This window comes from Carica papaya, chromosome 7, assembly GCF_054855325.1.
Source record: "Carica papaya isolate Zhongbai chromosome 7, ASM5485532v1, whole genome shotgun sequence".
Taxonomy (NCBI): Eukaryota; Viridiplantae; Streptophyta; class Magnoliopsida; order Brassicales; family Caricaceae; genus Carica; species Carica papaya.
Genome location: NC_142315.1, coordinates 174,756 through 195,907, shown reverse-complemented (window position 1 = coordinate 195,907; position 21,152 = coordinate 174,756). Strand labels below are relative to the sequence as shown.

The following is a 21,152-nucleotide window of genomic DNA, read 5'->3' as shown; positions in this document are numbered from 1 at the left end:
TATTATTCATCATTTTTATTGAAATAAAAAATAAAAAAATCAATTTCTACAGATGAAAAATTTATTCGTTCGGATCAAATTTTGAAATTCACACTCTGAGATCCTCCACCCAATCTTTCTTCTCTGCATTAATGGTGTCCGATGTTTCTTTTCCCATCACCACCACCACCTTGTTCCTTCCTCGCCAACTTATCAAACAGGACACCAGAGCCTCCCCAACAAACCACATTTTGGGGTGAAAGTCGGTCAATATTAATACGCACATATTATAATATCAAAGCACTATATATCAATATTATATCTATATACGCGCATGTATGACATGATGTATGTATGTGCAGTAATTGATCTGCATCACCCAGATGATATGTATTTATTGAAATCAAGATCCACCGGTAACACTCCCGTTAAAAATCTCAATGGTGTCACCTTGCGAAACATGGTGCCACCTAAAGGAGCGATCGTCGTCCATTACATTCTGTTTGTATATGAAAAAATAACCTTCCTGCGGCAGATTGAAATGCAGCCTCTGGTGCAACTTGGCCAGCTCTTTCCTCAGCTCCCCTACATTATCCGACGCGTTCACTTCCACCGGAATCTTCTTGGTCCCGCACTTGGGCAGCACCATCACCTTCAGTCTCTTCCCACCCACTGCCGTAGACGGCGCTTTCAAGCTCACGTCAATCTCACCGTTATCACACTCGCCTAAACACCGGTGATCTTGCAGCTCTGTTCCCCCCGAGAGGATAACCATTCTGTTAACGGGAACAGCGGCCTCCGCCTCATGGATCTTCTCTTTCAACCTTAAAACGGTGTCGTTTGCATCCAGTTGGAGACGCAAGCGGGATTTGGAAGAGGAGGGAAGGTTTATGTTGATGTTGAGATGGACTAATTTTTTGGAGGGTGAGGTGGGATCGTCAATCTTGGTGAGGTGAGACATGTGATCTGGTTCGGAGGCAACGAGGAGCTGAATGTGGGAGTTGTGGAGGATCTCACAGGAATCAACATCACGGTCGTCTTGAAGAACTTTGTCATGGAAGACTAGGGTTTGTTTGGGAATGGGGATGCCTTGGTACTTGTGTATCTTTTCTTTGATTTCGAGAACAGTGTCGAAGAAACCAACTTCGATGGAGAAAGGCCTGCCTTTCTGGGTCTCGAAGAAAATATCCATTGATGTCTTGCAGGGGAAGAGGGTATACACACACTTGAGCTGTGCACTTGAGTGGGGGGGAAGAAGAAGAGAGAAGGAGAGGTTTATCTCTCTGAGATTTTGGTGGGTGTAACAAAATCTGTTATTGTATTAACTGCCAACCGATTTGGGTGGCGAGATATATATATATATATATATATATGTTCTCCTATAGGGAAAAAAAAAGAGATATCTTTGATAGAATGAGGGTTAAACAGTAATTTCCATATGTATTATCCAACAAAACGTTTAATTTAGTTGTGAAATGCTGAGGGGCCTTACTTTCCCAAATTTGATATTTTATAAATTTTAATTTCTTTCAAGTGTAAAATATATATATATATAAACATATATAAACATGGCATGCAAGTCCTTCAAGATTGAAATTTGTTCACCAAATTCAACATAATCAAAGCTGGAATTTGACAAGTGAATCAATTGGCAAGGAAGGCCATAAACAAACTTCTTTCTCATGGAAGCATAATCCACATTCTCATACAAGTACACAAGAATTTTTACTAATCTTGGAAAGCATATAGTTGAACCTGTCTTGGCCAAACTTGACCCTCGACATCCTTTTTGGCGTATCTCCGGTCCCAACACCAAGGTACATCTGCCAGATAATATATCAAACAAGTTTTAGATGAATCACAAGTCCTACTTGTCAAAAACAAAAAACAAATTGCCACATAAAACTATTGAGGATGACCTTCGGCCGAGTAGGGTTTAGGTGGGAGTTCATACGGCACAGGGAGGCGAATTACTTTTGATGATGAATCCTCGCTTCCTTGCCAAGATAGGGTAACTAGTTTTTTAGTCTTTACTTCACAATCTTTTCCGTCTTGGTGTTTAACCTAAAACACACAGAACCATTAGAAGGATTTGTCCCAACAGTATTCTTCTTTTGATGGTGGTATCAAACTCCAAAAGTTATCAGAGGCTTTCGGTGTTACCTCTAACGGAACGTCATCACTTGTACAAGAAAACAAACAACCTTGTGTTCCGACAGAGGGTAAGAATAGCACCCCCAACTGGAATTACCCATGAAAACAAAATGTTTCAGCCGGGGATGTTCAAATATTTTAAAGATCATAAAAATAAAAGTTTGGAGAAAAATATGCTGGATGTATCACCAGAAGTGAATAACTCGGGCATGTAGCAATTTCTATCAACTTCAAACTTATCATGTTTCTAGATAGTTCGAAATCAATGCCCGTACCTCATAAGAACGAATCATCAACTGAGAATTATTCTTTTGAAGAGCACCCCATGCAGCTTTGCTGAGATTTGCTGAAGTTAGCAAGAACCAACTGCAAAGGAAAGCACGGAAATACACTTGAGTCCAAATTAGCATGACTTGGCACAGTTGTCTACCAAAGAGACACAAAAAGCACAAACTATGAATCTGATATAAATTCTTACGCCAGTTTTTGACCGCTATAACGAGTGAATGTCTTTATATGAGGCATTGCGCGACTAGGACAATCGAAACAATATAGCAAGGATCAAGCCATGGCCATGCGAAAGTTCAATGAAGTAAACAAAAAAATTACCTGCGAGAATATAATATTCTACAGAGCTAAGCTACTAAATAGAAAAATTGTATTGAAACAACAAAATCCAATCTAAACTTAATATTATAAGAAACTGTAACAAGATCATTTCCAAAGCTTAGCGGGGAAAGGACATAGTTAAGTTGATGGCTATAGATATATATCTCTGTCAACTTCGTCACAAAAAATTAGAATTCATAACTTGACCTATATACCAGCGACCAGTGTGGTTTGCCTTCCATTTTGCCCAATACTTATTTAGGAACCCTTTCTCTACATTCTTCAGTGGGCTTGGGATTGCGTTTCCTGCTGCATAACCCTGAAATAACCATAAGAATAGTATGGTCAGGAGATGATTAGACTCTACTAAGCCTCTCTTCAACAAGTTGCTGCAAATGCAAAAAATTATAACACAAATACCAGAAGATGATGGTACTATTTTGGTGAAATCCATGGTTCTTAATATTATTCACAAGAAGAAAAGTATAAGAATTCTACCTCTAGAGAACATCTGACATCTTCTACAGTAGGCCATATTATTAATGGATCCCCAGGACCAAGGGGTGTTTTATCCTCAGAGAAACCAGATGACATTGAAGTTGCTAGCTCGGCCATCCACTTCTCATCCAGGGAACCAAGTGAAGAGAACTGAGGGCTAGCATAGAAAGTTATTGGAGAAACAAAAAATCCCAACTGAAAACAAAAAAATGAAGCAACCATCTTCTTTTCTTAAAGATATTTTGCATGATGCAGCCTAATACATGTGAAATATTATCACCGTATTCAATTGTGAACATCATAAGATTCACAGTGAGGGATTAAAAGATACGACCAGTCCTGAAACTAAAGTGAAACTAAAGAATGTCAAGAAAATATGAAAGAATAAAAGAAATTTTAGTACATCAAACAATATATGATTTGCAGCTGACTTCAAAAGAGCTATAAGCACTAGCATCCACCTCCAACTACAGCAGGAGAAATACATAAAAAGTTCATTAAACTGATAATTTATTGGAGACCTCTGAAATTTATTAAAAATAAAATCCAGGAGAAAAGTTTATTAAACAACAAATTAACTGATTTTGCAACTGGTTCCAAACAAGCAATAAAGACGAGCATCCATCCCCAACTACAGCAGGACAATTAGATAAAAGAACTAGGAGTCGACATACTTGATAAACTATTGGAGAATTCTGAAACTCCTTTTCAAAAATACATTCCTGGAGGATAGTGCGTAGCTTCATATGCCCCCATTTTTTCAAGTTAGGACCCTTATGATATCCAGGGACAGATGCAACTATTCGGACCTGAAAAGTATAAACAAGCTCAGATAAAAAGAAGGAACTACCTAAACTTGAATCATAATTTCTGAACCATATGAAAAATTAAAAATGAATTTAAATTTCTAAAAGCATAGAAAAATTAAAAATGAATTTCAATTATACCGCAGCACTGCTGTAATCAAAGTTCTTGAAGAAAGAAGGATTGATTTGGAAGTTGCCGAGACCTGGTAAACTAGCAGTGAATTCAGGCCACTGTTTAACATTTGAAAATGAAGCATTAACATACACCACATATGGATAAGACAATTGGTGGAGTATATTATTCTATATATATTTTCATGAGAAGATAATACAAAACAACTTCAATACCTTCAATGCACTGAGATAATCAATCAAGTCATTTTCAAATCCACATCCTTTGCTTGAATTATTTTGATTCTTCCAGGGGAAATCTTGCATCCATAGACCTTGACTTTTGTTGTTCCAGTCGACATAGATTAAGTTTGCAGTATGAACTATAACTCTTATCCCTCGAGGATAAACAAGAAGCATTGCCTTTGAATGATGTGTTCCAAATGAAATAGGTAACGGGGGCTTGTGTAGAATCCAATTCAAAGGCTTTGTTCTCTAAAAAATAAGTATCAACGAGAGAATTGAGGTCGACATGTTCGAGGCGGAAAGAAAAGTAATACAAGTTAAAGCTAAGAAAAAACCTTCATATGATCCAGTGTACCGTCACCTTCCCCATGAATAACCAACATATTGGGTATTTTAGCCAATTTTGGACATGCTGCACCAGATAAGTTTGAGAAAACATTTCAGATGATGGCAAGAACAATAACTGATCAAGTAAATAAGCCTGGTAAATACAAGAAAGATATCTGAGAAAGGCCTCAAACACTGGCCATCATCGAACCTAAATTACAAACTCCCAATAGAAACTTCTAGCGAGTTTAAATAGGAACAAGGGCAATAACACACAAGTAAGTATAGTCATCCAAGTATACGAAAGAAGCACAACAGTAATTGGTGACTGAATAGCAGAAGAAGGAATGAGAAGAAAAGCAACTTACCAGACATCAACCAATCCATGTCTACCATGTAATTTGAAAGGACAGCGAAAAGAACATCTCCCTAACATTGAAGTGAACAATAAAGCAGTTAAATTAATCAACAATCAAAATCCTTTCTCCAATTTTCACCCACTACACTCTGCTATAGTCTTATTGAGTCGTCCATGTTTCCGCAAGCAATGCATAACACATTATGGCCCAACTAGTGAAACACATGGCAATCTCGAAGCTAAAGTGTATTTGAGTCAATCCTTTTTCCTCACCTGAATCACATCGCTTATGGAAACACAAGAAGTGTTTGCCCACCCTGGCAATCCTTTAACTTTCATTAGCCGAAACGTCAATGGAAGTTTATCACCAGAGACTTGAAAATTACGAATTGCCTCCACACAATCTCCAAAATTGTCTCCATTGCCTAACTCAGCCTAGATATTCCAATACAACACACACGCACCAGAAAAAAATAATTGAGAAAACAAAGCGCTTCAGCAAATTATCAAATTTTCTTTAATCTTTTCGTACCTGTCTTGCTTTCTTCCTGTTTGTTTCTTCACCTCCTCTAATCCCATTGTTGTCATCACTTTTACCACTTCGCTTCTGTTTTCCCTGAGAAGATGCATCACAATGGCGAACCAACGTCACCAGTTTGAAAAAATGGTGGCCAGGAATCAACTCTATGATATCGCCATCAGCAACCGTCGCTTCCTCTCGAGAAGAAATCTTCTTCCTTTGATCGCCAGATTTAACAACAACCGGATTCGTGCCTTCCTAAAAATCGCTCTCCGTAGTCAAAACAGAAATCACAATCGAGGTTTTAGAAAAATTACCCCGTAAACAAAAACTTAGGTACTGTTTTTTTTTTTTTTTTTTCTGCGTACCACGAGCAAATTGGCGGACCCATTGGAGCCGGCGGTCAAAGTGAGGTGCTTGCGGCTCAGGCGCTTGTCGGGAAGGGGAATGTTGCTCCGGCCGATAGTGTTGAGGCCGTGTACGAGAGGCAGCTTTTGCGATGAAAGGTCTTCCTCTAAATTCTCGTTTAGTGGAACCAAATATCCGAACTTAATGAACAAAAACCCAGAAAAGAAAAAGGAATCCGTTAAAGCGAAAAAGGAACTCGAGGACTATGATGCAGAGATTTTTCTTGAAGAAGAGAAGCGTGCATGTACCTGAGTGCGAGACATTGGTGATGGGTATTGAATGGGCGCATGAGGGTGCAAATCTCCTTAAAGTTGATAATTTGAATACTGAACTTCTGCTTTGGAGAAGAAAAGTTAGAGATGGGTTTTAGCTTTTGGCAGGCTTAAGGATTGTCTAAGCTGCCAATAACTTGGCGCCCGCCGAGTTGCCAGCTTCACGAGGACTGAGCTTGAACATTATTAGACGGAGGAAGAAGATAGTCGCACACGCACCGTTTTGTTCAGACATTAAATTTATTTTTCATCTTATACCCCTACACATTTTTAGTTTTTACGAATACGAGAAGAGGAAAAAACGAAAAATGGGTCAAGCGGCGAGTGTCGTTTTGCTGCAAAATTGTCTCGTTTCGTTTGGTATTTCAAAACTTGTGTTTTAAAAAAATATAATTTGATGAATTTACTGATAGAAAGAATATAAAATCATCCTGACATTATACAACCCAAGTCCTGAAACAAACTACTCAAAACGGTAATTTAATCGTAGCAATTGACAACTCCTCAACACTAACCATGAATCGATTACTGTACCTTTTTCTACTTCCCTCCTCCCAGCCAAATTGCTTAGGGAGCAAAATGAAAAACAAAAACAAAACAAAAAAAAGAATGGATTCCACTATATCAATGTTGCTTGTAGTATTATGGGGTTGTATACTGGTCAAATTCTACCATAAATAGGTGCTGTTCTGTTTGAAAGGCCAATTGATAGCAAGACAAGAAAATCTGCTATCTTCTGCGCTTTGATTCTTTTCGCATTTCTGCCAGGTAGTTCTCCAGATTGGATTTCTCCCATAGCCGTCTCTGAACAAGGTCTTCTTTCCTTGATTCATCTGTGAAAGAAAAAGAATATCAGATTATTATGGCACCGAACTCAAAAAGCCAATGGTGTTAATCTATTCATTCTATTTGTTCAAACAGATGCGAGATCCCGCGAGTAAATTGGTCATAGCTAATATAGTGGGACCAAAGACAGTTAAATGTGATTCATAATCAAGCATGGCAATGCATTTTTTGACACAGAAAGAGTAGATTCAGAAGTAGGCACCAATACTCATCCACGCATCAGGAGGCACTTTAAGGGATCTCCGTGTCAGATATGAGGAATCTTCCCAGGAATATGGTAATTTTTTCACATTATATCTCCAAAACCAACAGCCACTCCACAGCAAAAGCTGAATGTACAAAAAGCCAATAAGTAATCCTTTTATTCTGACAACTAGTTGATGCAAGGATCAACCACAAACAAAAACATAAAAAATAAACAAAGCTGTATCCATCGCCCTTACTGTCAAATAATGTTACAAAATTACAGCAAATTTAACTGATAATATGGTATTCAAACCTTGCCAATAGTGTAAGGCAGGAGAATGAAACGGACACCAGCTAGTGCCCAGAAGGATGGCTTTTCAGCTCCCTTGATCTGCAGATCAAGTTCTTTGCTGAGATCTTCCTCCACTTTCCTGCCATAAAAATATGGTTCAAATTGTTTCAACAACAGTTCAAAAGTTACAGAACACCCAATTAACCGAAGAATTAACTCTGAAACGAGAGCATAAACAGAATAAAGCCTCGTCCTCAATATCCAATTTTGACTTATTTAGAAAAAAATAGAAAAAAGATATACTTGTCAATCTGCTTGTGATTCTTCTTCTTATTTGTATTTCCACCAGTGCGTTCAAGCTCCAATGCCTTCAACTTATTCTTGTAAGCAGGTGTCTTCTTGACCATAGCTACAGCCTGCATAAAGAGGAAGAATTAGAGGCACAATAATATACAACTTTTGGAACTAGAAAAACATTTTACGAGCTACGTAAATATCTCACAACAATATCATAAGGCTACCGCGCATATCTTTATCTTATTGATTGTCATACAACTTGTAGGCTCCTTTCAGTATGTAAAAGTGTTTTCAATTCTTGTGTATATATTGTGTATTTTACATTAACATGTATGGTAGTCAAAAATGAAAACATGCATGAATTTTGCTCATACATCTATAAAATAATAAATGTTTTCTATCCTTATTCAAGTGCGCGCACACACAAAATTAACGCACATGTATATGTATACATGTGTCTGTGTGGGCATGAGCACGAGCACACATAGATGAGTATGGGAAATAAAAAAATAAAAATGCCTTACAAAACAACAGAGAACTTACTTTTCCGGTACACAAGGAGAAAATGATTTATCATCTTACAAGGCTTCCTTTTTTATAGTTTCTATATTACCATGCTTCCTTGTTGGGACTTGTTACCAAATAGATTAATCCATCAGTGACTCATTTGAGAAGCTATAATAGAACATTCTTGTTTGTTATTTAACTTTGTTATAATCTCAATGTGATGGTAAATTTTTTTGAATAGAAATGTGACAATGACATTTCACCAGTCATTCCTGGTGATCCAAATATTTATCCAATCAAAGCTATAATGCTGAAACAGTGCAAAGCAACTTTCATTTTATGCAGCAGGAACTTCATTACTCCCTCTAACAATTAACAAGTACTATTATGACATTCAGAGAGGTAAATAGGGCAGAGCAAGTCCAGATGACACTAGCATGGCAGAACTTAGCACAAGGGCAACATAATGATGCAAAAAGTTTTCTCAAACTAGATAATAGTTGTATTTAGAATATAAAAGTTCCTCAAGAAAAATACTTGGGATATAAAAGTATTTTGAGAACACCTCATGATACCTGATTGTACCTTGTCCACTGATTTAGATATTGAAATGCTGAAAGAATCAAAAGAAGACCAACCAGGACTGCACGAGGATCCTAGAAAGTAAATGAGTGTTAACAGATCATACGAGTCAAACACAAAGCTCCATCTATTTTCCGTAAGAAAATATAACGAACCCCAATAAGCCCACAAAACAAAGGTGATGGTGCAAAATCCTTACCGTCTTGTGTGCATAATATGCACGATAGTATTGAGCTGTGTTGTAAAATACCTAAAAAGTGAAAAAGGAAAAAAAAAAAAAAAAAAAAAAGCAATTGAATTATACAATCTTGAAACTAGTTATTTCAGTCATAATCGGAAATTTCCTCAATCTTGAAACTAGTTATTTCAAGCTAAAGTATTTAATAAGCACCAAAAATACGAAATACGTTCAAACAACATCGTAAGAAATTTAAAACACGAAGCAGTGATTCATTAGCCGAAAGATGATTCTTTTGTTTTTCTAAATAGTATGTTATCTCCACGTTTTCAGGTCATCTTAAAGTAATCAATAAACATAATATTCCCCAAAGACACGTCATTTCCCTTAATCCACAATTAATTAACATTATAATCTGTATTAGCAGGTTTCTCCTATGTACCTCTTCTGGATGTGCAATCGCATAATCATACCTCTCCCTTGTGGCTTCATCTTTCAGAATCTGCAACATGAAATCCTTTCACTGTAAAAAGAGGAGGAAATATAGAAAATGCAGTTTAAAAGCAAACTAAAAAAAAAAAGGGCGGGTTAAATATCACCAATGCTAGCTAGAGCAGAATAAAAAGTTATGGCAGTAATTCATCCATTCGAATTTAATTAAGCAGACAATACAGTGTTTCCATAGAACTAAGCGGCTTGAAAATCAGTTGTTAAAAGCAATAATGCCAAAATTCAATCAGCAGCTAATACGACACGCTAAATTAAATTCCCCCAACGAACTAAATTACATAGAATCAGCTTTACTTGTAAAAAAAATTAGCTCGATTCCGGTAGATAAAATAGATTACCGAATAAAAAGAATAGGAAAAGAAAAAGCAAAGATTAATCATACCTCATAAGCATTAGCTATTTTGACAAACAACTTTCTCGAATCCGGATCCGGGTTCTTATCCGGGTGGCTAGTTAAGAATCAAAAACAAATAACAAATGAATCAAAAGCCGCAAAATGAAGAACGATAAGAATTAACCGGAAAAAGTAGCTTACTATTTGAGTGAGAGTTTGTAGTAAGCTTTCTTGATCTCTGATGCATTCGCGGTTTGAGAAACTCTGACCTCCAAAGAGAAGAAGAATACAACGTAAATTGAAATTACAGTTAGAATGAGATTTAAAAGAAGAAATGAGATTGAGGCGCAGACCCTAATAGATCATAGCAATCGTCTTCGTCACAGTAAATGGAGATCGTGGGAGAGACAAGGACGGAGAGTATCAGAGCTGAGACGAGGGCGCACCACTGAATTGTTGCCGGTGGCGCCATCGGTCGGGCGATCCTTTGCTTCGTCTGGTTTGCGTCGTGGGGGAAACGTTGGGGAGGGGAAGTCCTCTGACAGTCGTGACGCAAAAAAAAAGTCAACGAATTAGGAGCTTTGAGTTTTTGGGCCGGTGGATCCGAACAGTTAGATGGGTTAGTACAGAGCTGGGCCGAATACTTTATTATTATTATTTTTTGTGAGATTAAATTAATAATTTGATTCTTGCAAGTATTGGTGGGTGGTTAGAATAATGATATGGAGGTCTTAATCAGAGATTAATGATTGATGGGATTTGATTTGGGGTACCAATGATTAAATTGAATGGCCTTTCCTTTATTTTGTACCAGTACATTAAATTTGGCCTGCAATTTCTGGGGTTGGTGGGCTCACTAAATCAATTATCATTTCTAGAATTATAAATCATGATTGAGAAGATATGTTGAATAATATTGTTTGTTTTCCAGTTCAATTTCTTCTCCTCATTCTTTTAAGCCATATATATATATATATATACATACATACATATCACCACTATTTTTTCAGCCACATTTATGATAGAAAGAGACTAAAAACACAAGATTAATGAAAATATCATAATTTTATTTGTGTTTTAAATCATTCTCTCTTTTTCTTTTCAAAAAAAAAAAAAAAAAAACCTTGCACATTACAAAGTGTCTCCAAAGAATTGATTCCATCAAAAGCTTGATCGAGTGTATATATATCTGTGTGTGTATACGATTTTTCTTCGTAGTTATGTTCGTGAGTTGGTTAGATTTGTTGAGAAGCAAGCGATTCATAACTGTTTTGATGATATAAATATGTTTATTAAGCTTTCTTTCTGGAGAGAAATTCTCACTTATTTCAACATGTTAATTGATAGTGAAATATATTAGTCAGGAATTTAATAATGGTTACGTATTAACCTTTAAGATTTTGACATTCGACAGAAATAACAACAACGTTTGATGATATAAACCGACTTGATCATCAAGGAAAATAATGACATTATTGGAGAAAAAATGACATACTAGAATTTCAAAATATATACATATATATATTTCAATGTTAACTAGTTTAAAAAATTGGAATATGAAGAACAAGTTATATGGAAAAATAATGTTATTAATTTAATTATATGGGACGGTTTAAAGGATAACAATTATAGCATTAATTGTATATGTACAACAGTTAAATTTGTTGGGCAAAAACCTGTTGTACATATAAAATAATGACATTGAATGATGTATAGATATTGAGAAAATACATAGTTGGGCTCTTTTATCTCTTGATGTTCAAATATGACGAAATTGAACATATATCATGTTGAATGCATCACAAAATTTTGAAAGATTATTTGAGAGATATACAAAGCATGATAATTATCAATGGTGTTGCAAAGTTCTTATGAATTACTATGCGCATTTCTGTGACTTTTTATGTGACATCGATGAAATTTTGTAAAAATATGTCAGTTATAAGGGTTTTTTAATAAAAATGAGAAAAATGACGTTGAGAAATTTAAAAAAAAAAAAAGGCTACAACTATGAAGGTAGAGTTTGATAAATATGGGGTAACATTGAGAAGATGAATATGTTGGTTTACATGGGTTTTATTTTTGATCCGATGTAGAAGTTCTAAATGTTGAGTATTAGCTTGTATGACTTTTGTGATGAGTTTCAATCTTTTGATATCTTAGCTAAGTTAAAAAGAGTATCTTTATAAGCTTTACGAAGAATACAAAAGGCTTTATGCACCTTATTATGAAGAAGGTAATGGTCAAACTCAATCTCACCTAACATCATTTACTACCATTTAGAAGCAAACATATGAGAATCATCTTGTATAAAAATTTAAGAGCGTAATGGTCGATTCAAGGATGACATACATAATAAGAATGAACTAGATAAGTACTTGATAAAAAAATTTGGAGGAAAATCATACATTTAGAAGTTTTGATTTGTTGTTGTCGTGAATAGTTAATAACCATAGATTTAATATTCTTACATTGATAGTATGTGATGCACTCATAATGCCCATAACTACAGTAGCTTTAGTGTCGTAGTTAATACTAAAGGGCATACACATGTAGGAGTTATTTAAGTCATAGGGTGTGATATATATATTTTTTCATTTTTTTAAGAATACCTAAAAATATTTATCATTGAGGAAACATTTTTCTTTTTCATAATGTCGATGTTAAAAGCTTTAATTTTATGCACAAAATTACATTCAAAATAGAACCATGATAAACTTGAAAGAAGATTTGAAAGATCTCAAAAAAATTATTACAATGTATTATCATTTACTCAATTATCCTATTTTTATATATACTCATTTTTAACTTTAGTTTTATTTTTTTGCTTTTTAGAATTAATGAACATAGAATTCAGTCACTTGAATCCTAATGAACCAATTGTTACATCAAATTAGCTTGATAAATGAATACGCGAAATCATATAAGTTTAAGATTTCAAGATGATAAGAATTATATAATATAATTTTATACAATTAAATAATTTTTTTTGGTAACTCATTATTGATTTTTTTCATATTGTATTTGTTTTGTAGATGATTTTAATTTTGAAGGGGGAAGAGAAAGCAAACTTATGAAGATGGATGTTCATGGTTTATTATTGATGTTTTAATAAATGTTAAGTGACTAATTAATTTATTTATAAATTGTTATTTTTTATTTTAATTGATATTTAAAAAATTGAATTCGATCCATTCTATAATATCCACATGATAAAATATATATAGATATATATAACAAAACCTGTTTTGCTCCAACCATTTTGACTGATGAAGGACAGAGGGTGAGAAAATTTCAGTGAGGGCGACACCCAGAGATATATGATGCTCTTGCAGTTCTAGAATTAAAGACCTATGATGAGGTTTTGGTGAAAGCAAAAATAGTAAAAAGTAGACTAAGGGGTTTATCTTCTGAAGCAGGTAGTTCTAAACCCTCGGTACCTCCGAAAAGGCAGAAACAGCCAGAAGCTCAAAGACGGGGATGAGTGTACTCATTTACTGCAGCAAATGCTGAAGCGAACCCTTTGTGGTTCAAGGTATGTATCATATCTCAAAGAACCTAGCTAAGGTATTAGTAGATCCTGATTTCATACACTCATTCATGTCACACACTTTTGCATAATGATTGGGTGTTACACCTATTTATTTGTGGCATATCTTGATGATATCCACACCAAGTACGAAGGTATTACTTTCTGATATTATATATAAAAATTGTATAATAGAGATAGCTGATAAGGAATTAAAAATAGATTTAGTACATTTAGATGTGGGGGATTTTGATATTTCAAAGAACTCAAAAATCGACTCGCGACAGCTCTAACCTAGTGGATCAGAGGGTTATGCAGTATATACTGATGCGTCATGCTAGGGTTTAGGGTGTGTGTTAATGTAAAATAGTAGAGTCATCGCTTACGGGTCTAGACAATTGAAGAATTATGAATGAAATTACCTGACTCATGACTTGGAATTAGCTACAATTATTCATGCCCTTAAGATCTGGCGTCATTATCTGTATGGAGAGACGTTTGAGATCTATACTGATCACACGAGTTTTAAATATCTCTTCACGCATAAGGAACTAAACATGCATCAGCGTATATGGATGGACCTTCTTAAGGACTACGATTATAAGATATCCTACCATCCAGAGAAAAGAAATGTAGTGGCTGACACACTGAGTCGCAGTACCTCCTGCATGATTCCAGAACTAGTAACTTCCAAATGCAAGACTTTAGAGAGCTTATAAAAATTATAATGGGGTATTCACAAATGGGGAATGCATATAGCCAGCTTGAGAATCGAGTCAGTATTAATTCAGAAAATTAAAGATGCTCAAGAAACTGACACTGCTATAGGGAGTTTAAAGAAAGAAACTGAATAAGGTTTAAGGTCTGACTTCAGAGTCCATCATGATGGTTTGCTTCGATTCAGAGGAAGATTGTGTGTTTCTGATGACCCTAACTTGAAGAGACTTATATTAGAGGAAGCATATAATTCTAGGTTTACTATACACCCAAGCATCATCAAAATGTATCGGAGTTTACAACCTCGATATTGGTGAATTAGGATGAAGAAAGATATATCCGAATCTTTTAATAAATGTCTCACATGTTAGAGGATTAAAACTGAACACCAAAAATCAGAGGGATTACTCCGACCTCTACCAATTACAGAGTGGAAGTGGGAACACATTACTATGAACTTTATGATAAGTTTGCCTAGAACTAGATTGAACTATGATACTATTAGGGTGATAGTGGACCGATTAACAAAGTCAGCCATTTTTCTACTAATAAAAGGTACAAATCTTCTATATAAACTTATATTATATATTAAAGAAGTTATTAGACTTCATAGAATTCTGGTATCAGTAGTTTCATATTGAGATACTCGTTTCACTTCTAGGTTTTGGACAAACCTACAACAAGCCTTAGGCACCATCTTATCATTTAGCACAACATTTCACCAATAAATAGATGGTCAAACGGAGAGAACCACCAAGACATTAGAAGATATGCTTAGGGCTTGTGCACTAGAGATGAGAGGAAATTGGGACGGCCATCTACCATTGATTGAATTTGCCTATAATAATAGCTATCCGTTCAGTATTAGTGCAACTCTATATAAAGCATTTTATGGCAGACCTTGTAGATCTTCTGTATGTTGGAAAGAAATTGGGGACAGAAAATTAATTGGACCCAAATTAATTGAAGAAACTACCTCCAAGATTGTTCTAATTAAGAAAAATCTTCAAATCACCCAAAGTAGATAGACGAGTTATGCAGATAACCGAAGAATGAGTTTAGAATTTGAAATAGGGGATCATGTGTTTTTGAAAGTGGCACCAATGAAGGGCCTTATGAGACTTGGAAAGAAAGGAAAATTGAGTCCTCGCTTCATTGGACCATTCGAAATACTGGAGAGAATTGGATCTACTGCTTATCGATTGGTAATCCCACCAGAATTGGTTAATGTTCATGATGTATTTTATGTGTCCATGCTACCTAAATACCAGCCTGATCCATCACATATAATTCAATAAGAAGAGATTTCTATTGAAGAAGATATATCCTATTAGGAAATGCCCATAGATTCAATACGAGCTCCATTTTCTCACCTAATGTAGAGACATATCAAATTTAGATGACCAAATTTTTATAAGAAGATGAGAATTGTAATATCCACATGTGAAAAGAAAATATAATAAATAAATAAAATTGGAATTTGGATGTAAATGAAAAGAATTTTTAAAATTTAGGGCTTTTAATTAATTTAGGGACTTAAATAAAAGTGGGTAAGAAAAAGGGGAGCAAAAACATAAATAAGGAGAAACAGAAGGGGGCAAAGGAAATTAGGAGAATGTATAGCCCAGATTGGACTGCTTGAGGAGATCATATGGAGGAGATTTAAAAAAAACGGAGGAACCAGATCGAGTCATGAAGATCCAACAGCTGAGGGAACAGGTATAAAAAGGAAGAGATTAGGGTTTTCTCTTCATTTTGAAGAGTAGCCGAAAAAGAGAGAGGGAAAAGAGAGAGGAGCGATTGGGAAGGGAAGGGAAGGAAGAAGAGAGGGTTGGGCAGGGAAGCTGAGAGGAAGAAAGAAGGAGATGGAAGAAAGAGGGAAGCTGGAAAGAGGAAGGGAAATGAGAGAAAAGGGAGGAAGGAGAAAAAAAAAAGAAGGGACTGAGCGGGAAAGAGAAGGGGAGCCAAAGAGTGGTGGCCGCGAGGGAGGAAGAAAAGAAGAGAGAGGCGTAGGCAGAAAAGTGTGGAAGCCAAACCGAAAGGAAGAAAGATCAAGAGGGAACGATCGAGACGACGTGTGATGGTGGAGACCGAGGCAAGCGAGGTAAATGTTCTATTTTTTAGATGTAAAAAATCATCATTCGAATCACTAGCACGCAGTGGAGCCGTGGGGTGACTGAGAGGAGACGACCGGGAGCCAAACCGAGGCCAAATTGCCCCATGTCGGAAAGGTAAAGCTTTTTTTTATGTGTATTGGTTGGTTGTTAAGTGTCGGGGAATGGGGTCGGTGTCAGGTTGGCCGCGCGAGCTCGGTCGGGCCACCCACCTACACGAAAACTGATGAGGTTTCCTCGGGAATGAGGAAAGCATATCCATTCAGGAAGGAACCTAATAAGCTATTTTAGGTTCTAATTCACCATTCGGAAAACGAAAAAATTTTCCTCGAGAAACAAAAATCTAATTTGTCGTTTGGAGAGCTGAAAATCTTTTTCAAAAAACGTGAATCTGATTCACCAAACGAAAAATTGAAAAATTTTTCGGATACAGATTTCGGTAATTTCAGATATTCCGATGGGTGGTTGTTAGAACCCATAATTTGATTAAATTAATTTTTTATATTCAAAGTATTTCGAAGATTTTTTTTTTTTTTCTTTTGTTTCTTCATGAGTGGTTAACAATATTTTGTTTTATTTATTAGTGATTACTCATATATTACTTGTATCTTTGGAAAAAAAAAATATCCAAGTTATAATAAATCCATATATTAATTTTGTTCATTATTGTTCAATCTCTTGATCATATATTCTCCCATCACGAGTTTAAGATAAATTTGGTCATATTCTTAGCTTTGTTTTATCACTTTTTTTATACGTTTGTTATAAAAAAATGTAGGAAAAAGTAGTTTTCTAGTAATATATTATATTAATTTTAATTTTTATTAATCTTAATTAAAATCGATAATTTACCCCTTTCTAATAATTAATAATTCTTTCAATTAGTTAACTATTTCATTCAATTTCAAAAAGTGAAAAATGTTATTTCAATTAAAAAGAAAGAAAGACGTGAAAAGTGTTATGATCATTTTGTATTGATGTGATTGAATCATCATTCACATATTTGGTACACACACGTTACGTCCGAAGTCAATATCTATCATTCATTCGTTTTCTTAATTTTAATAATTTTTTGGGCTTACTTTGTTTTTAATAAATATGCTTTTGTGTGTGTGTGAGAGAGAGAGAGAGAGAGAGAGAGAGAGTGTACATGTTATATATATATATATATATATATATAACCTATGGAGGGTGGCTAATTTTATCCTAAATCAAGAGTTGATTAAACAATTATTTTTAATCATGTGGTGTGATTGATCCTCTTGGATTCATAAGTGCTAAACCAACCGAAATCAATATAATTTAGGGATTAACTCAAGCAAGTTGAGGAAAAGAAAGATTCTAAATGAAGTGATGGAAATAAATTCAGACATATACATACATACATACATATATATATATATATATATGATAGTACTCAAACAACACTTGCTTCATTAGATCTTTTCTGAGATTTGCAAAGTACACTACACCAAACGAAAGTACTCCAAGGTTATAATTAATTCATGATTTGAAGATATTTTAAGAAAATGATTAGTGCTTCAAAAGCATCCGTACAATTTTCAAATGTCACTTTATAATAATTTTGTGTTAAAAATATCTTTTAACAAATCTCATCTAATTAAAAATTTTTACAGATAAATATTATATATATATATATATATACATATGATATTAGCTATTTGTATATCTATCGCCATCAACCAAGATGCATGCAGCGACAATGACCTGCAATGCCCATCCCACCACTCAACGTTGACCCCCCTAATTATCAGCACCACTATCAAAGCCCCACCTTTGATCATCATGATTATCATGATCGAGTACGCAATATTTTGAGAGAGACCTCTGATTAATTCATGATCTCATTCTCACTTGATTAATATGATATCTATATACTGTATGTCCCTACACACACACACACACGTATCACATATATATATATGTATATGTACATGTGCCTGCATATAATTCGTACGATTAATGCATCCAACCATCGTGGGAGATTAATGCTACCTATATGCATTATTGACCATCCACCGTACATTAATACAAAGATTTTTTTATCATCAATATTATACCATGAATCATCTCTATGTTATGCATATATTATTGCATATCGTGTACAACTTGTCCTATAATTACAGGAATTTTTTGGACATATATATATATATATATTCATGTATATATCACATCAGTATTCATATCATTGGATGTATCTTATATATGCATATTTCATTTAGAGTAATAAATGGAAAAGCAATAGTTCATTAAGAAAGTCACTTGAGTTCAATGTTATTTCCAATTTTTAGGATCATATAGTTTTGAAGACTATTTTATACATTTTAAACTTTTAATTATTTTAATATCATCGTATAAATTTTGCAAGATATATATGGATTTAGAAACATCTCCAAATGAACTTTTGAGTTCGACTTTTACTGTTAAATTGTATTTTGAATATACAAAATTAAATACCAATAAATTTTGATCATCTTAAGTATAATGAAGAACTATTTTAGATTTTTTTCTTTTTTTTAAAGTCACGATATATATGCGCTTTTGTTTTCCTCAAAAGTAAAATTTTTAACAGTTCAAACCGCACTCAAATGTAAAATATTTTTATTTTTATAAGAACTTCTGTATTAGAAACAATGATATCTCTATTTATAATCCATCTAGGATGTAAAATATATATCTTCTCACTATCCCACTAGTGTATGAGACAAATGTTTGTATTTCGATTGATGTCGTATTCTATGGTTATGATTCTACCATATATGCTTTTTTTATTTCATCAAAAATTGATTTTACAGTATAGACACTTATGACTCACCTTTATGACTTGCGGTAATGATCCCTTAGCATTACAACCTTTACCACGACGATGTTTTTCATAAATCGAATTATTTCATGGATTGAATTTTACTTGACTATATATGACTCAGGGTAGAAGTTTTGTATAAACGTATCGTCATGTTATTAGATATTTTGATTTAAGTTCTTTTTCTTCTAAGAGGTGGAATAAAATAACTTGATTAAAGCATAATGATTATACATCTGTAATGCATTGTATATTTAATACCTAGTAAGTTTTGAGTGCATTCAAGAATAAAGTTTAAGAGAGACTGTTTGTAATTTTTAAAATTCTTTTATAATGATCAAAGATCCTCTCTTGGAAATAAATGGAATTAGTTGACCGTATATATTATTGTATAGTTTACTTTTTTTTTAATAAATGCCAATTATTGAGAAAATTTAATGAATAAAATTAATTAAAGTCTCTTAAAATTCTAGCATTATTACTTATATGATTTTTTAAATCATTTTGTTAAATTTTAAAGTATTATTTTAGTGTTGTCGGACTGATAAAAAAGTTAAATGTATTGAAAAAAGAAAAAAAAAACTTGTCAAGATTGAACACTCTAGAAAAGGTTATGATATTTCAAAGTTTCATAATTATAACCTCTTATGTTGATGTAAAAGAGTTGTGTATTGAAAAGAAAAAAGCTACTAAGATTGATATAATAAAAGATATGTGTTTATAAAAAGTACAGTAATTTTTAATATTATTATCTGAAGTAAAATTCGCTTGAAAAATTTGAAGGGAGTATATATTTAGGAAAAAAAATATTTTTCTCTTTTCACTGTCTTCATACTTTCATATACTAATAATAGTAAGTCGAGTTCAGATGAGTTTTATAAAATCCAAACATGATCTAGACACTAAATAAAGAAAACTTAACATGCATTGAATAAGAAATTCTAATTTATTGCACTTTATAAGTTTTTTATCAAAAGAATCCAATTATCAAGCAACTAATTGTATACGAAAAATAAAAAATGAAAACTCCCAAGTAACTATGGATATAAGAGAACTGCCAATAATAATGTCCAGAGATCGTACATATAATAAGACCATAAAATTTGTCATGATCACAAAAAGCCAGACAATAAAGGTGAAAAAGATGAAGCAGAGATTGAAAGGTTGAGGCTGATAATCTAATAAACTAAAAGGCCGAAGATGATGGATTACGTGAAAATCATTAGAGACAACTAATTTATTCAAGTTTCTATTTATTTTAATTGCTATATACATATAGAACCAAGTTAGGTTTGAATGATTAGGCTCGATTAAACCCAACATGATATAAAAAAAAAATCAAACTGAAATAACTATTATGATTTAATTTTTGTTAAAAATTAGGATGATATAGAATAATCCAATACTGATTTGAGAATTTGTAGATTTTTCTACTACCCGTTTTTTTTTTTTTTTAACTTATTAAACTCTACAATAGGTTATTTCTTAAATTAGTTGTTAATTTGACGAATATTTTTCTTTATTTCAAAATATTTTATATTTTATAGTGATTTTAGTTAATAACAGATCTTCTTAATATATATATATATATATTTGTATACGAGTAATACGAATGTAGATAGATATTTCAACTAATCTCATCTTATAAATAAATTATGTTAGACCAATATATATTTTTATGTGAGTATTATTATTATTATTGTAATTAGTATTTAAAGTTATTATTGCTAAGATGCAAAAGGAAACGTGACAAAAGGCAGCTAGCAGGCCACGTTGTGCTATTGAAATTGAAAGGTCGGTTTTCTTCTAAGGAATACAAGATCTTGTCCATGAAAAGTGAGAACCACCCTCAATATTAAATTTCCAAAAAGACATATATATTATATATTAAAAAAATTAATAATTTTTTCCAAAAGTAATGTAAGTATACATATTATATATATATATA

At 33.7% G+C, this 21,152-nt stretch overlaps 3 protein-coding genes across 4 annotated transcripts; all 3 read right to left on the bottom strand.

Annotated features, from left to right (window-relative positions):
- Window positions 1–330: 330 nt before the first annotated feature.
- LOC110806737 (ubiquitin domain-containing protein 7SL RNA1-like) lies at window positions 331–1,287 on the bottom strand. Its single transcript, XM_022031662.2, has one exon. It carries the CDS (start codon window positions 1,169–1,171, stop codon window positions 383–385), a length of 789 nt encoding a protein of 262 aa, XP_021887354.2. The 5' UTR covers window positions 1,172–1,287; the 3' UTR covers window positions 331–382.
- A 255-nt stretch (window positions 1,288–1,542) lies between these two features.
- Window positions 1,543–6,528, bottom strand: TDP1 (tyrosyl-DNA phosphodiesterase-like protein). 2 transcript variants are annotated; one of them, XM_088206803.1, is made up of 16 exons: window positions 6,265–6,522; window positions 5,977–6,156; window positions 5,621–5,866; window positions 5,362–5,523; window positions 5,099–5,159; window positions 4,739–4,815; window positions 4,395–4,652; window positions 4,188–4,277; window positions 3,915–4,049; window positions 3,241–3,390; window positions 2,958–3,061; window positions 2,612–2,665; window positions 2,409–2,499; window positions 2,143–2,220; window positions 1,899–2,043; window positions 1,543–1,802 (listed from the first exon to the last, which is right to left on the bottom strand). In XM_088206803.1, exons 1-16 carry the CDS (start codon window positions 6,277–6,279, stop codon window positions 1,708–1,710), a joined length of 1,941 nt encoding a protein of 646 aa, XP_088062929.1. In that variant the 5' UTR covers window positions 6,280–6,522; the 3' UTR covers window positions 1,543–1,707. The 2 variants fall into 2 exon arrangements, 1 of the variants encoding a protein (XP_088062929.1); XR_015813025.1 differs by lacking the exons at window positions 1,543–1,802; window positions 1,899–2,043; window positions 2,143–2,220 and having other exon boundaries at window positions 2,612–2,742; window positions 2,950–3,061; window positions 6,265–6,528.
- A 170-nt stretch (window positions 6,529–6,698) lies between these two features.
- On the bottom strand, window positions 6,699–10,577 carry LOC110806736 (Chaperone DnaJ-domain superfamily protein). Its single transcript, XM_022031661.2, has 10 exons — window positions 10,374–10,577; window positions 10,222–10,284; window positions 10,069–10,135; window positions 9,619–9,678; window positions 9,198–9,248; window positions 8,992–9,072; window positions 7,916–8,028; window positions 7,634–7,751; window positions 7,337–7,463; window positions 6,699–7,121 (listed from the first exon to the last, which is right to left on the bottom strand). Exons 1-10 carry the CDS (start codon window positions 10,490–10,492, stop codon window positions 7,018–7,020), a joined length of 903 nt encoding a protein of 300 aa, XP_021887353.2. The 5' UTR covers window positions 10,493–10,577; the 3' UTR covers window positions 6,699–7,017.
- Between the last annotated feature and the right edge of the window lie 10,575 nt (window positions 10,578–21,152).

Excerpts from the sequence above, each read along its gene's own strand:
- LOC110806737 (XM_022031662.2), bottom strand. The coding sequence starts at position 1,171 with ATGGATATTTTCTTCGAGACCCAGAAAGGCAGGCCTTTCTCCATCGAA.
- TDP1 (XM_088206803.1), bottom strand. Across the intron at positions 3,391-3,914 it reads ATTCTCCAATAGTTTATCAA|TTCTCTTCACTTGGTTCCCT; the intron begins GTATGTCGACTC and ends GCTAGCCCTCAG. Across the intron at positions 2,500-2,611 it reads TATAGCGGTCAAAAACTGGC|TTGGTTCTTGCTAACTTCAG; the intron begins GTAAGAATTTAT and ends TTTCCTTTGCAG.
- LOC110806736 (XM_022031661.2), bottom strand. The coding sequence starts at position 10,492 with ATGGCGCCACCGGCAACAATTCAGTGGTGCGCCCTCGTCTCAGCTCTG. Across the intron at positions 10,136-10,221 it reads TACAAACTCTCACTCAAATA|CCACCCGGATAAGAACCCGG; the intron begins GTAAGCTACTTT and ends ATTCTTAACTAG. Across the intron at positions 8,029-8,991 it reads AGTGGACAAGGTACAATCAG|GCTGTAGCTATGGTCAAGAA; the intron begins GTATCATGAGGT and ends CTCTTTATGCAG.